Consider the following 15,879-nt stretch of genomic DNA (forward strand, 5'->3'; position numbering starts at 1 on the left):
TTAGAATTTGAATATACTAGAAGGACCACGATAATTTCTTTATTTACCCATAAGTGATTTTTGAACCGGAATCAATAACTTAGATCAAAAACATTCTTATTTTTAATTTTTTTATTTTTCTTACAGTGGCAAAAATCCCAGCCTAAAAAATGTTGATTCATGTTATTTGTCGCAATCTATCTAATAAATTAAATTATATAGTATCCCATCTATTTTCAAAGAGATATAAAAATATTTCTAATATTTCAATAGAAAAAAATATAAAATCATAACATTTTCTATTTGATTAAAATAAAAAAAATCAGAAAATCCTATTTTCGATAAATTGTTTACCGAAAATGGTGTTCCAGTAAATAATTTATTGGAAAGAGAAATCAAGTATCTGGGAAATTATTCTGCGGATTGAACTTCTGGATCCACAGAATAATTATCTAAATTGGACAGATTCCAAAAAATTTACAAATAGATTTGAAAATTTGATATTTTTTTGGATATTAATAAAAATTTCGGCTGAAACTAAATGCAACAACCATTTCCGTTTTGAATTATAACAGCCTATCAGGAAGCCGGTCGCCTTCTATGCGTCATTTTTTGTCCTGATTTGCATTCAAGGTTCCCTTGAGTTTGCAGGAATTACTTCAAAGTTCAAACTATGCCTTTATTTGCAGTTGCCCAAGCAACTTTTGATGCAGATGTGTGCAAAAAATCGCTGCGATCATACTGTAATTATTGAAACTGATATCCTCATTTTTTTTTTTTTTAATCTTCATTTGTACTATACAATTTTACTGGGCATTTGGTGCAGATTCATTGTATTGTATCCATTGCACTAATTCACATATGGAATTCAATTATAATTTATTTTATTTTATTTTTTAAGGCCGAATTCAAATAGATGTCTTTCCCTAAATTATTTTCAGTTGTAGATGCTTGATGATAAAATCTACATTATGTAAATTGAATGGGATCTATTTATTCCATGTGTTGTTGGACTTTGTGAAAAGAAAGAAATAAGAAAGCTGTTTTTGCAAAATAAAAGCTTATATCAGTAATGTTTTTTAATGAGACAGACATTGAAATTAGGAGGTGGCTTGTTTTGTGTTAGCTGTATTTGGACCTTAAAGCTTTGCTTTATTTCAAAGTGTTGTTACTTCTTTTGCATTTTTTTATTTGATATTTTTTAATATATGCATAAATTTTATTTTATAAATTATCAGTTGCCAATTGCTGACTAATATAAGTAAAAAAAAGTTAATAAATTATTAGTTATTAATCGCTAACTTATCTTAGAATAATTACATGCAGAGGCATATAGATCAATAAAAGAAATGTAACACAAAAAAAATTCTTCAATTATTATGTCCTTCGAATAAAAAGCCTCAATTTTTTTGCTTTGATGTTGAGCTAGATTTCTCTCCGTATAACTTGTATCTCACAAAAACAATGTTCATGAATCATCTATGTCCACCATAATTTATCATTTTATTCTTTTACTTGTTAGAAAAATATCCAACAAATTTGATGGCATAGAAGAAGAAGAAGAAAAAAAAGGGTACACGTATGCTATTATTTCAGATTGCATCAGAAAATTCAGTTTCTGATTCACATTATTTGATATGAAATCAGGGGCGGATGTAGAATTTTTGTTAGGGAGGGGCAGGAATCGGGTTAAAATAATTTATCGAATTCAAATATATTAACTAATTAGGTACTAGGTAAAAAACAATCAATATATAAAAAGCAATAAAAATAATATAGTCTTACATAATAAAAAACAACAAAATAATATCATTTTACATATTAAAAAAAAATTGGTCCGGATCCATAAATTTCGATAAATTTTCTATAAAAACAATAAAATTTCTCATTAACAGTGCTTTTGAACTGGTCTAATGGGCTTTCCAGTTCTAGAGAAGGGCACAAAAACTTTCAGGGAAGGACAAAGTGGTACTGAGTCTGTATTTTTTCACTAAATTTCAAAATCCAGAGAGGAACAGTTGCCCCCTTTGACTGTGTGTGGATCCACCCCTGATGAAATGGACGCTTCAAATTAATCCGGTTAAATTATTGAGAAGTAGAGTTATAACAAAGTTAACAAATTAACTTTGTGTATTTATTTTAAAAATTCGGATAGAAAATAAGATTATGCAATTCCATTCCGGAATAAAAAAGTATATTGAGAAAAAAGAGAGAGGATTCATGTAATAGACATATTCAAATCTACTCATTTTTTTAAGAAAAAGAACATTTTTTTTTCTTTCATCTAAATTGCTTAAAATCTATCACACACGGCTTCAAATATTTATTTCTTTTATATCAATCTAATATATTGAAACGATTCAAATATAATTAAATATAATCAAATGAATTTTAAACAATTCAAATAGAAGAAAAGGAGATTGCTCCTTTTCAGATTTGGATCCGCTATAGACTTATAGGCACCTTTTTCCATTTGTTGGTCAAGGTGGGGGGTCAGGTTAGATACATTGGATTCTTGCCAAGTGATAGCAACAAACGAAGAAATAAAGAAACCTCACACATGGAAGTTGGACTTATTCAATACCTTCTTGCTTTGCAGAGGATAGTTAATGAAAGCTCAGCTAATGAAAATTGTTGGATACTTGTTTTGGTGAAACATGGCCATCATAAACTGGATGTGTACTGTACTTTAGTCAATTTACCTGTTGCCACTGTTATACTGTTTCTTTTTTGTTTTTATTTAGGAATTGGATTATTAACTACTTTGCTAGACTCCTAGCTAGCTAGGAAAATCTCAATATCTCATTAATAGGTTTGGTCGCAAGTTGGATGAAATGTACTTTTGAAGATACCATTTTGGGCTATTTTATGTAAAAGGGCAAATCAATGTATTGCATTTATTTTGTATGTATCTATGAAAATCCTATTAGCATGCATTTTGGTTATATTTGATTTTTGCTTGAGCGTTATGTCGGGTGAATGAACCTGTCTATTTTTTGTGCTTTTAAGTAATGGCGTTAAGGTCTCAGTGAACAAGTGGTCCAGAGGCACTTTCTATTAAACAGTTCTGGTATGCTATTTTCTTTAACAGATACATGATTATTAATTGTAAATAATTATTTATGGAAGTGTCGGCAATATTTTATAAACTTAAATTATTCCTCGTAAAAGGCAAAATATGAAATATGCATGGGACGAGATAAATCGACAAATGACAAAGTCTGAAAAGTGACATTCAACAGAATTTTTATAAGAAAAAGCCAAAAAAATAAAAATTGCAATAAGCATGATTAGTGAGGCTACGGTATTATGTATAGCGCACACCGGTTCATACTATAGTTTTATATCTTTATTTTAAAAGTCTAAATAGTTTATCTGAACCATTTAATATGATCTCAATATGACAATATACTAGAAAATCAAATTTTGCATTTTTCAAAATTTTTATAATTTTTTAAATAGGTAGTGAATCACTTAATCTAAAATTCTAAATATTATGATCACTCAAAAGTAGTGATTTTATACCTATCTAAAAAAATAGTAAACAAAATTTTAAAATATAAAATTTAGTCACCAATTAAATATTCATATGAAATCATATTAAATAGTTGTAATCGACCGTTTAAATTTAAAAAAAAAAAATATAGAACCATAGTATGGACTGATGTGCTCTATACATAGTACCGTAGCCTCACTCAAACATGATTTATGTGTATTAATGCAAATTTAAAAACTATTGATTTTAATTAAGTGCCCATAAAAGTGAATTGTTTGTATGTATAATCAATCAATGACTGATCAACTAATCTTCGAATTATAACAAAATTGATACACTATCTAATATAAACTTGAAAGCGTATATGAACAAGTTTAATTATTTACTTTAACAAGTCTTTTATTGGTTTTCAGATAATTTGTTGTCATTATATACCTACCTCATTTGGAATTTCGTTATTCAAAAAGTTGACATAATACGAAGAAAATGTTTATCAAAATTAAGAAAAATGATAATCACACATACTCTATAACATAGATTACTCATGTATTAAGTGTTTGTACAATATAGAGTGATGTTACGGTGCTTTGGAAAGTAAAGAAAGTGTTTTACTTTCTGTCTATCTTTATTTTCAAAATTTAAGCACAGTTGATCTGAATTTCTCAATATGATGTTCATATTGTAATGTGTTTGGAGATTAAATTTTACATTTTTTGGAAAAAAAAATATTATTTTTTTATTTTTTGAAAATCAGTGTTTTTCTGAATTTTTAGTATTTTTTATTTAATGTAAAACTGTGATTTTCAAAAATTCTAAGAAAAATAGTAAATTCTTTAAAAAAATTATAAAATTTGATCTCGAAGTACATATCAATATGAACATTGTATTGAGAAATTTGAATTCACTATTTAAAATTTAAAAATATAAATATAAATTGAAAATAAAATACCATTGTTATTTCTCAAAGCATGATAGCCTATCTCATATCATCAATTTTGTTCCAACTGGTACAACAACAGGTACGGCTAGAACAGGTACCTAGAGAAGCAGTTCAAGTTGGCCACAGGCTAGCTAATTGGGCAAGGCAATCTAGGAATATCTTCACAGGATACCCAAGGCCAAGCATATCACTCAGACAACAGCTTCAGGCAGAAAGGGAAGTGGATGAACAGATGTTTACAATAACATCAACTCAGTGAAGGGTATCAAACAAGCGGCAAACACCAGTACCACTTCGGTGTGAGAGCTCCATGAATCATAATTAAGTCATAGTTTATTTTTCTAGTTACATTACAAGCAATTTACATTTCCTAGTTAACATAGGTAGGCTTAATTTACTGTTCAATAGTTAATTGTTTTCCCTTAGTTTTTATCATTCGTAACTGGTTGTAACAAACACTTATGTGCTATTAATATATGCCTACGGGTTTCGAATCCAAAAAAAAAAAAAATATATTGTCAGTTAGTAAAAAATAGGGCATAGACTACATTTGCAGCAGGAATCAAATGAAACTTGTCAAAAAGCCTATTGGCCCCGTTCGGCTAGGGCCTCCTTAAGCCTCCTTAAGGCTAAAGGAGCCTCCTTTAGCTTCCTTAGCCACTTAATCTTGCCGAACACCGGTTTCTTAGCGCGGATTAAGACAACCTCCTTTAGCCTCCTTTTGCCCGGATCTTAATCCCCTGCCCGTTCCTTAAGGCACCTCCCCCCCTTCCTTTAGCTTCCTTTAGCCATCTTAATCCTTCGCCCCTTCCTTTAGCTTACCGAACAACCCCTCCTTAACACGGATTATTATTTAATCCACCATGTGTTGCCGAACGGGACCATTTTGTTCTTTAGCAAGGAAGTCTCTGCCCGCGGGCATCGAAATCTCGAGCTTTTCAGTGATCTGAAAAGAGAAAAAGTTGCCCCCTGTTTTTCTTCTCTTCTCATTCTTTTCTTTGTCATTATGTTGTGGATTTATTTTTTTATTTAATACTTTTTTTGGAGGGGGTGGGTAGATTTCCAACACTGCGTGGTCTTGGTCTAAAAATTGTTATTTCCGTAATCCGTGTTCATTATTTAAAATTGATTTCTTATGAAAAACGCTAGTGCCGTGCCGTAACATGTAATAAAATTAACAGCTTTTTTTTAACCACCCAGATGCGTTAGCAGACAGTAATTAAATACAGTACACAGTTACACACAGTAGTAAACAACGGTTCGAAAGGTAAGCAACCAACACAAATTGTGTCAAACTGTTTTTATAACCACGCGAACCAAGGAAAAAGGTTCGTATCCTTCTGCTAACAGTTGTAAACTATTGCTGCCTTCTGTCCCCCATTATTTTCCACTCTTGTCTACGAAGTGTTCAACGGTTGATTCGCTTCAAATCAGATTAAATTCTTCTTCAGTTTTCAAATATAGAATCGAACTGAACTAAATCGATTAAACCTATCAACCAATTAAGAACCGAACTGAACAAACCAAAGTAAATTTCGATTTGTTCGGTTTAAACTTTAAACCGAGGTAAACCTATTATATTGTTATTAACGAAAAGAATATATTGTCATACACAACAATTAAAGTTCGGTTTGATTCGATCTGATTTGTTTTAATGAAACCATTATAATACCAATAAAATTAGAGTCGAACTATTAAAAACCGATCAGTTCAATTTAATCGGTTTTGAGAAGTCTAACCCAAATCGGTCCATTTAAACTGAAATTATTTAAAATTTCAACCGAACCGATCCATTTAAACCCAAATTTTCCGGTTCGATTAAAAACCAAACAAACCAAACCATTTGAACATTCCTACTCTTGTCGGTTAAAAAAAATTGTACGTTATTTATGTTGCACATTCGTTGGTCAAAATGAAACTACAGTTAAGAACCTTCATAAATTGATATAAGGTTTAGAAAAAAAAAAAATACTGAATCCATTACTTTATTTGAAAATTTTCATGGAACTTAATAAACAATAAATAATAATAAACTAGATTAAATGGTAATATATTTAATGAAAGAAATTGATTTGAACAATATAAAAAGTTAAACAGCTGAAACTCTTTCATTTCATTAAATATATTACCCTGCTGGCATAGTTATTCTGCTGGCATACTTCATCGTAGAAGACACTGAATCAAATTAGATCGGAAACTGAATAAATCATACTAGGACAATCACCACTCAAGAAGTCCTAGTAGAGACACTGAATAAATCGGACCAGAAACCGAATCAACCAAATCAGAACAATCACCACTCAGATGTCAGTACAGTGCCGTTAGTATAGGAGACAGAAAAGAAAGAAAAAGAAGAGAGAAAAAAAAAAAACAATATAATAAACTCCAAAACAAACAACAATATATAAAGTTTCTAGATTGTGTGTGATTTTTGAATCAATGTTACTTTTTTTTCCCATGATGTATTCGGTGGATCTTTTTTTCTAATCCATCTTGGTTGCTATTCTAAGTTATTCTCGTTCATAGCTTAAAATGATGTGACAAATATGAGTTGGACCCAATTTTTTTTTTCCAAGAGCTTGTGAGGAATGGAGATGGTGTTAAGTAGTTTTAAGTTATATATGTTCAATTTATGTTTTATTTTTAATTGATTCTTTGTTTAACTTGTTTTTTCTTAATTTATTATATTATTCTTTGTAAGTAAACTTTCTCTAGTTTAATTGTAAATTATATTTTTCATCGTCACTGACAATCCTATTTTTTACAATTTTATTAATTTATTTTTCTAAATATTAGATGTTACTTATCAGACTTTAGATTATTAGAATGGGTCAGAAAATTAATATCCATGAAAAGTCTTTTAGAAAAGAAATATTATTTCTCATATTTTTTTTTTCTTAAATTAAGATTTACCACAACTAAACATTTATTAATGTATATCTTTAAATTTTTATAACCATTCAAGTATGTACTTATGTCTTATGAGTATGAGTTACTGTAAATAAATTTGTGAGTTTTTGTACCTGTGAAATCTCACCACACATAATTCCATGACAATCAAATTAGCCCTTATAATGGAAGGGCCAATGTCTTTCAAATCAATTCAGATTTGACATATGTTTTATCTAAATAATTAAGAATAAATCTACAAGTTTATTTTTCAATTTATTTTAATATTTATGTACTCTATAAGTTAAATGTAACATAACAAAATTAATGTAAATATAATTGGATGCACTATAAAAAAATGTTGTATTTAATGCTTCCATGAGCTCCATCATAATCTGGGGCTCATCAAATTTAATGTTCAAATTGAACCAAAATATTGTGTGATCTATTCTTATTCAGAACTCTAATATAAACAAGACACCAATGCGATTTAAGGGTGGTTTCAAACTTTTAACTAGTTATTTGGGTAAATTTTGTTGGATGTTACTAAACTCTGTCCTTTACCATGGATTGGTCACTTAAGTTTGATTTGTATCTTTATAATTACTAAATTTTTAATTTGTCTTAATCAAGTTACTTTATAACTTTTTCATCCAAAAAGTTAATAAAATTAATTTTTCTGTTAATATTTTGAATGGAATAAGCATGTTCTGTTAGTATTTTGAACGGAATTAACATATTTTGTTAATATTTTGGCCGAAAAAATTATAGAGTAACTTAAGTGTGTCAAGTATAAAAATCCAGTAACTACAAAAAAACAAAATAAACTGAGTGATCAATACATTGACAAATAACAAAATTTAATAACCTCTTGCAAATATTACCCAAGTTATTTAGTGCCAAACTTATTTCAATACAAAAATAGGTTTCACCGAGAGAAAACAAGTCACTGATTATATATTGAACATATTTGCTCTGCATTTTATCACAACGGTATGTCGGTATGTCATAGCTATCATGGGGCCGTGCTATTGCATTCAGTGTAGCCTACAATGCCGAGTGTGGTCAATTTGACCAGACATTGGTGCAGCTTTGTAAATAACATTAGAAAATTTCTGTCCTACGTAAGGTCCCCTGGACCAACCAAACTTTTGGGAGCCCATTGCGTTGCTTGCTTACTTTACAGGCCCACACGGAATGACCGTTTAATTTGTCCTGTGTGGGCTCTCTAATTTCTAAACCCCGTTATTTTTTTGCCTTCTTTGAACTGGTCTAAACCCCGTTATTTTTTTGCCTTCTTTGAACTGGTCTAAACCCCGTTTTTAGCTGTATCAGCATTTACAGGGGAGGTGAGGAATCTAGTACGGACCCACTCCGTTCGGCAGCCGGCTCGGTGGGAGCCTTATAACGGACATTTCCTTTAGGAGTCTTCTCTTCTCCATTTTTTTTGAGCTGCATTTTACCAGTACATTTAAAATGGTTTACTAGGAGGGTGAATGGCTTTGTTGAACTGGAGATGAAACGGTACCACATAAATATAGCACAACCGTAGCACCGTCTCTCCTTGGTTCCTTTTTTTGCCCTTTCGCAACTTTCGTTTGCTTCAAGCGACGAGTATTTATCTACTGTATTCAGATCTCCCGTGACAGTTAGGCTGTAAGAAAGTATAAGACAAATGATTTACCAGCTAGAATGCTATTTATTACAACAATGTGCACAGGAAGGAGAGCTCTGACGAGTATCTTTTTCATCGGATTTTACTATTTTCCCATGATGGTTTCCTCTTTACGCTTTCTTTAAATAATATAAAACAACATTAGACCGCCTTTTTCCAGTTACAACTTACAAGCACTGTCAAACCCCTTCTATTTCAAAAATTCGCACTAATCAAACCCCCTTCCCACTCCCCCGTTTTCTCTTCTCTCTCTCCGTTGAACTGGAACCCTAGCTTGATGCTCGACTGAAGTTCCAGATCGGAGATGACAGATGCAAGTGGCCGCGCTAGTGGCTCTGGTGGAGGCAAGGCGGCTCCTGTGCGGCGTAGGCCCTCGCTACGACGGAGCCTGGACGCAGATGAGTTCATCAACATGATGCACGGGTCAGATCCGATCAGAGTTGAGCTCACTCGACTCGAGAACCAGGTCAGAGGTGCGAATGTAGCTTGATCTATTGCTTTTTTTAGCGTTGATTTGTTTCTTGGGTTATGCTTGAAGCTTTGGTTGTGAATCTATTGCAGATAAGAATAGGGAATTAGGAGAGGCACAGGCGGAGATCAAGTCACTCAAATTGTCTGAACGAGCTAGAGAGAAAGCTCATGAAGAGGTACTCCTTTCTTTTCACATTGTGCAAATTGGGCTTCATGTTACATGTTAGTTTCTATGTAACAATAGTTTCTCAGTTAAACTGGTTAATGAAACAAAATTTTGATCCATAGCCATTGTGCATGTAGCTGTATGGAAACACTATCTAATTTTGGAATTCTAAAATATCATAAATTATTTCCATGTATCTTTGTTTAGGTTTGCAAGAGTAAATTAGATGAGGATTAAATTCAAGTTAAACTCTGCTTTCCGTTAGCTGAAGTGTTTAAAGTATTTGCTAACCCACTTATTTTATTTTTAGTTCTATATTTCTGAAAATTAAAGCAAGTTGTCTCTGAATGAGTTGGTATGATAGCCCCATCAAGTGAGCTTTTCCTTTATTGAGACAATAACTGCACTATCCTATCTTTTACCGTGTTATGTTTTTTTTTACTTCCATTTATGGCAAACTTATTTTTGGGTTATTAACTCTATTAGTTAACCAAAGAAAATTTCTGTACATCTTGGAACTGAAAGTCAATCATGCTTCTAAATTCTGTCAAAAGCACTCTTGAAAAAAAAAATGGAAATGTAGCCTTTCTCATTTTTAACTCATTCCAGATTTCCGAGGAATTCTTAAAATTGGAGGAGAAGCTGAAGAAAACAGAGTCCCTTTTAGAAAGCAAGGTACTGGTGCTAAACTTATCTCCGTTTAATATGCTTTTGTTGCTCATCATTATAATTTATAAGTCCATTCTTACACGTGTGTAATTGGTGATAGAATTTGGAAATAAAGAAACTAAATGATGAGAAGAAGGCCTCTATAGCGGCCCAGTTTGCGGCAGAAGCGACGCTTCGAAGGGTTCATTCAGCCCAAAAGGATGATGACATGCCCCCCATAGAAGCCATTCTCGCACCGCTCGAGGCGGAGCTAAAGATTGCCCGTCAAGAGGTAGGGTACCAGATGATTTTTATATCAGCTTCCTTATTAACCACTTGTTTATATCAAGAAAGCTCTACAAGGTTCTATTATCAGTTTATTTTCTTTTCTAGTAAAACTGTTGTATTTGATGGCTGTGTAAGAACCATCATATCCAAGGGTTATTTTTAAAAATGAGTCAATTTATAGCAACTGTTGGTTAAAATAATGGTTTGTAGAGTGGCAGCAGGACTGAATGATCAGCTTAATATGGGAAAACGGAAATACAATATACAGACAAATGTTCAATATCTTAACATACAGAACCAAAGCTGAAGGCTTCAAAAATAAAAAAAGGAATATCAAAAGAAGGATGATTAAAAGCACCTTGCTATTAATCTCTGGCAAATGCATACACCTGTAATCACCAGAATAGGGATAGCACCTGTACTGAAATCTTTTGGTGCCATAGCCTCTCCCAAGGTGATGTAGGTTGGGGTATGAAGTGTTGGGATAAGGAGACGAGTCTTATCACCACTCTCACAAGGAATAAGAGTTATCTCCTTACCCCTCCACCTTTATCCCACTCCCAAACATTGCCCAATTGTATTGAAAGTTCATTCACTTTGGTTGGTGCTCTCCTATCTGAGAAAACATCTTAACAAAAGTTCTTTTTAATGATGCACTTTTTCCAGTCAAATGAACAAAATTATGATAAGGGATCACTGATTTGAAGATTTATCCTACTTGTAGATTGCAAAACTTCAAGATGATAACAAGGCACTGGATCGGTTGACCAAGTCAAAGGAGGCTGCTTTGTTGGAGGCTGAGAAGACGGTGAAAACTGCACTGGCAAAAGCTGCTTTGGTGGATGACTTGCAAAACAGAAACCAAGATCTGACAAAGCAAATTGACATATGCCAGGTATATATAGGTAATACAGCCATAGTATTATCCTATCCAGCTGCATTTTGCTCTAGAATGTCATCAATAGTACCTTTTTCACAGGAGGAAAACAGGATCTTGGACAGATTACACCGGCAAAAGATTGCAGAGGTTGAAAAGCTGAGCCAGACAGTGAAGGAACTTGAAGAGGCTGTGTTGGCTGGTGGAGCCACTGCCAATGCTGTTAGAGATTACCAGCGCAAAGTTCAAGAAATGAATGTGATATTTTCTCACCTTTTGCCTGGCAGTTTGTATATATATAATTCTATTTCGGCTGAAAATTTTGTTGTTCCTATAGGATGAAAAGAAAACTCTGGACCGCGAGCTGGCGCGTGCGAAAGTAACTGCAAATAGGGTTGCAGTAGTAGTTGCAAATGAATGGAAGGATGGAAATGATAAAGTCATGCCTGTTAAGCAGTGGCTGGAAGAGCGAAGGTTCATGCAAGTAAAAATCTCTTACTCCCTTATTTTTGTACTGACAAATTGTTAAACAATGTTTTGTTCTCGGAAGAATTATCACTGTTGCATGTAAAACCTCAAATTAAGAACTACAATACCTGACTGAACAACTTAAAACAAAAGGATCTTATTTTCCTTTGTAAAATATCATTTGTTTCTTGTCTCAACTCCCTCCATTTTACTCAAAGATGTCTAACAAGCAGTTATTTGTTCGTTTCTTCTTTTACAATCATTAAGAAAGAAATTTTTGGCGGTTTATGCAGATACTTCTTATATTGCTTATATCGCATTTTGTTATATTGCTTATATATTTGCCACATTTTGTTCTATTTGCGAACGAAAGGAACTTTATATTCTTTAAGTTACACATGTCTCGAAAGTACTGATTATCACAATTCTTTTCTGGAATATCACAATTGTATGTAAATTGCTAATTTATTACTATTTTTTGTACAACAGGGTGAGATGCAGCAACTTCGCGACAAGCTGGCCATAGCAGAACGAAGTGCTAGAATTGAAGCTCAACTTAAGGTAACAATCAAAGCAAAAGAAAGTAGATTTACTATAAGTGGTACCTGAAGTCCTTTTACTACTGTGCAAGTTGCCTGGTAGAATTGCTCTAAACCCTGCAGATCCAATTGTTAAATTAGGGACATAACTAGATATACAATTTTGTGATATTAGTGAAGGGCTTTGTTAAGGCGCATTGACCAGGCCAAGGCCAAAAATTTAAAAATTCTTCTTAGAACTGAGATCAAGTGTGTGAATAAAATTCTAAGTAGCCTTTGTTAACTTGCAGGATAAGTATCAGCTTCGGCTCAAGGTACTAGAAGAAGGGTTGAGAACACCATTAAACAGTTCAGGACGCACCAACTCAGAAGGGAAGCCCTTGAGAAATGACATATCTGTAGTTTCACGCCGCCAATCACTAGGGGGTACTGGGGCTGCCGATAAGGTCCACAAGTTGATCTCCAATGGTAGTTCTGTGAATAACAAGAGATCACCATCACCCAGACCTTCTTCCCTCTCTGTTAGCAGCAGTATGGTTCTGAGACGTGCAAAAGGGGCATCAAAGTCATTCGATGGTGGCTCAAGGGATCTCAGCCGTAGTGTCACATCACTAACTTCAAACACAAACAAATCTGGTAATGCAAAAACACCCCTGGGTGTTGGAGTCAGTGAAGAAAAGGAGAAGGGAGAAGGGTTGAGGAATGAGGAACAGGTAGATTCAAATATTAGCAAGGATAATGAGCCAAATGAAGAGCAGGTATCTGGGTTTTTGTACGATATGTTACAGAAGGAGGTTATTACCTTGCGGAAAGCTTGTGAGGAGAAAGATCAGGGCCTCAAGGACCAGAACAGTGCGATTGAGGTAAGTTACTAGTTTGAAAATTTATTTTAGAGAACTGGAAAATTTTCTACAAAAAGAAAAAGAAACAGCTACTGCTAGTGTTAGTTTCCTTCTTTTTTTTCCCTGTTTTGATTGGATGAGCCTTTTTGGTCTAGTTCTATGACATTGCTGTAGGAATCTGGTTTTGATGGTATATATTGTATTCTGCTTTTGTTGACCCAGTATATGACCGTGAGTTTCTAATAATTGGAAACTTGGGGTTGCTCGTGTTGGGTTGTCTGATGTCACATCACAATTGGGACATCCACCGCACTAAATATAATTGGAATTTAAGGATAATTAATATTTATTGATTTGTAAAATAGTGCTATGTGGTTATACAGTAAAAGTTGGATTCTATTTTCCATCTAATTGATAAAAATGTAATCATGAACTTAGATACAACCATACAAGCTGCTGCATCCCCTATATCATTTTGACTTAAATTTGATCAGGTTCAGGTGGAACTGAACCAAAATGGGTAGGATTTGCTGTCCATAACTTTGTTGGTACTTTGGTTCTTTCTAATCTGATCATAAATGCCTTCTTATAAAATACTTTATCTCTGACCTGCCAATTTTGTGATGTTAATTGCAGATGCTGGAGAAGAAAGTGGAAACATTGACAAAGGCAATGGAAGTGGAGGCAAAAAAGATGAGGCGAGAAGTAGCTGCAATGGAGAAAGAAATAATGGCGATGCGCTTAGACAAAGATAGTGACTTCAAGTCAAGGCGCCTCAGCATTTCCAGGGCACCTGTAAGTACGAGGTAGGCTCCTGCACCACTTCTCTGCCTTGACCAGATTGCCTACACATGTTATTAACAGTCATGTCAATTGTTCTATAATTTCAGAAACGTGCCTCGAAGTTCTTGACGTGCAACCTTCAAATAGGTGCTGAACTCAAAAGGAAAGAGCTGCATTTGATGTGTAGGCCTCTCATGATTACTTTAAATCTTCTTAACTTTTCATTGTTTTTTTCATTTTTTTGGATTGCCAGATTGATTTAGCACTGACAGCCCTGCAAATTGGAGGGGCCAAATCGGTTGTTGCTTTAACATGACCTCTATATTGTGATAACATAACACATGAGTGCAGAGAATTAGATTTCATGGATGGGATCTCAAGGTTTGATTTATTTGTATAGATTTGTTTTGTTCTGATTATTCACCCTTTCCAAGACAAGTTTTCTCTTAACATGTTTAGGGCTTTGTATCTCTACAGTTGTTTATATTTGTTGTAATTAAAGATTGAACCACTGATATTTATCTAGTGGAAATGTGTTGAGTTTAAATTTATTTTCAGTGGTAATATAACTAGTTTTAGAGGTTTTTGAGTAGTCAAAATACTCGTGTACACTGTTTGTTGATAACAGAAGTTCTCTAAAAAAAAAAAATTGCTCGCAGACATTTTATTCTTATCTGGAGAGGAACTTACCTTTCTGAATAGATGTTAGTTCTAACTGGTGAAAAAAATGGCTTTTTAAAATAATTTATGAAGCTAGATTTGGTCGAGACAAAGATAATAATAATTACTTATTAATAGATAGTATATATAATTGTTAATAATGAAAGATTTAGTTTTGCACATGTTTATATATATATAGAGGTTGGCTAAGATCAAAGTGGTAGTTCCTGAGCTTTGGTGCTACCAATTTGTTTTTTAATTTTTAAAGTTCAAATCGTCAATCCGAACTGTTCAAGTTGTTCTCCATATTAAATTGTGTTTGGAAACCAAATTTTATATTTTTCTGAATTTTTTTACTATTTATTAAGTCACTTTGAAAACAGCTGATCGAACGGTGGCTTCTGATTTTACTGTTTTATTAAGGCACCGTTGGATTAGCGATTTTCAAAGTGGCTTGATAAATAGTAAAAAAATTCAGAAAAGATTTTGTAATATTTATCATTAAAAATGCATTTGTATTAAATAAATAGATAATTGTTGTTTACAAACAAGGGGAACAGTAAAAATTATTATTGTTAACGGGATGGATACGTTGATGGACAATTAGGTAGATGACAGCACCTCAACGCGCTCGAGTGTTGATTGCGACAGTTTTCCTTTGGACCGACTTTGGCCTAAATTCTGTACCAAGATACAAAAACAGAATATTGACAATAGACAGCACCAGTGAGATTTTTTTTAAAAAGTTAGATGGCAACTTAGCAAGTGCCACTAGCAATGGATTAATACAAAAAGTAATTACAAACACCAACTAGAGTTAATGGGTCTTTGGTTGGCTCATTGGCTCATGTTGTAAAACAAAACATTTACTTTTATATAGAAATATGAAAGTCTAGTATACCAATTTTTATTTAGTTGTCTATAAAAACTTTATATTTAGATTTCAAACTCATGATCTTCTACAGTTTAACATAATACTGATAATAGACAATCTCATGATAAGAGGATGAACATTGGTAATAGATGCTGTCCCTGTAAGGACTGAGAGTCAGTAAATCATATGTTCAGATCGTCCGGGTTTACTGGTATGGTAAGGGTACAGTTGCCGAGACAGGTATCAGCACTTAATCAATGGTAGTACTTTGTTATAGGCCAGTA

General features: G+C 33.1%; 1 protein-coding gene across 1 annotated transcript; it reads left to right on the forward strand.

Moving 5' to 3' along the window:
* The first annotated feature begins 9,149 nt into the window (after positions 1–9,149).
* Positions 9,150–14,625, forward strand: LOC144574048 (microtubule-associated protein 70-1-like). The gene is made up of 11 exons (XM_078323876.1): positions 9,150–9,452; positions 9,541–9,626; positions 10,226–10,291; positions 10,386–10,556; positions 11,277–11,447; positions 11,532–11,687; positions 11,767–11,913; positions 12,387–12,458; positions 12,727–13,299; positions 13,915–14,084; positions 14,169–14,625. The coding sequence occupies exons 1-11, from the start codon at positions 9,284–9,286 to the stop codon at positions 14,188–14,190; spliced, it is 1,803 nt and encodes a 600-aa protein (XP_078180002.1). The 5' UTR covers positions 9,150–9,283; the 3' UTR covers positions 14,191–14,625.
* Positions 14,626–15,879: the final 1,254 nt, after the last annotated feature.

This window comes from Carex rostrata, chromosome 22, assembly GCF_964058835.1.
Source record: "Carex rostrata chromosome 22, lpCarRost1.2, whole genome shotgun sequence".
NCBI classification, from domain to species: domain Eukaryota; kingdom Viridiplantae; phylum Streptophyta; class Magnoliopsida; order Poales; family Cyperaceae; genus Carex; species Carex rostrata.

What these genes read in the sequence shown, in the direction of transcription:
- LOC144574048 (XM_078323876.1), top strand. Translation starts at nt 9,284, where the DNA reads ATGACAGATGCAAGTGGCCGCGCTAGTGGCTCTGGTGGAGGCAAGGCG. An exon ending in ACTCGAGAACCAGGTCAGAG is followed by an intron (nt 9,453 to 9,540) that starts GTGCGAATGTAG and finishes AATCTATTGCAG; the next exon opens with ATAAGAATAGGGAATTAGGA. An exon ending in GAATTGAAGCTCAACTTAAG is followed by an intron (nt 12,459 to 12,726) that starts GTAACAATCAAA and finishes GTTAACTTGCAG; the next exon opens with GATAAGTATCAGCTTCGGCT.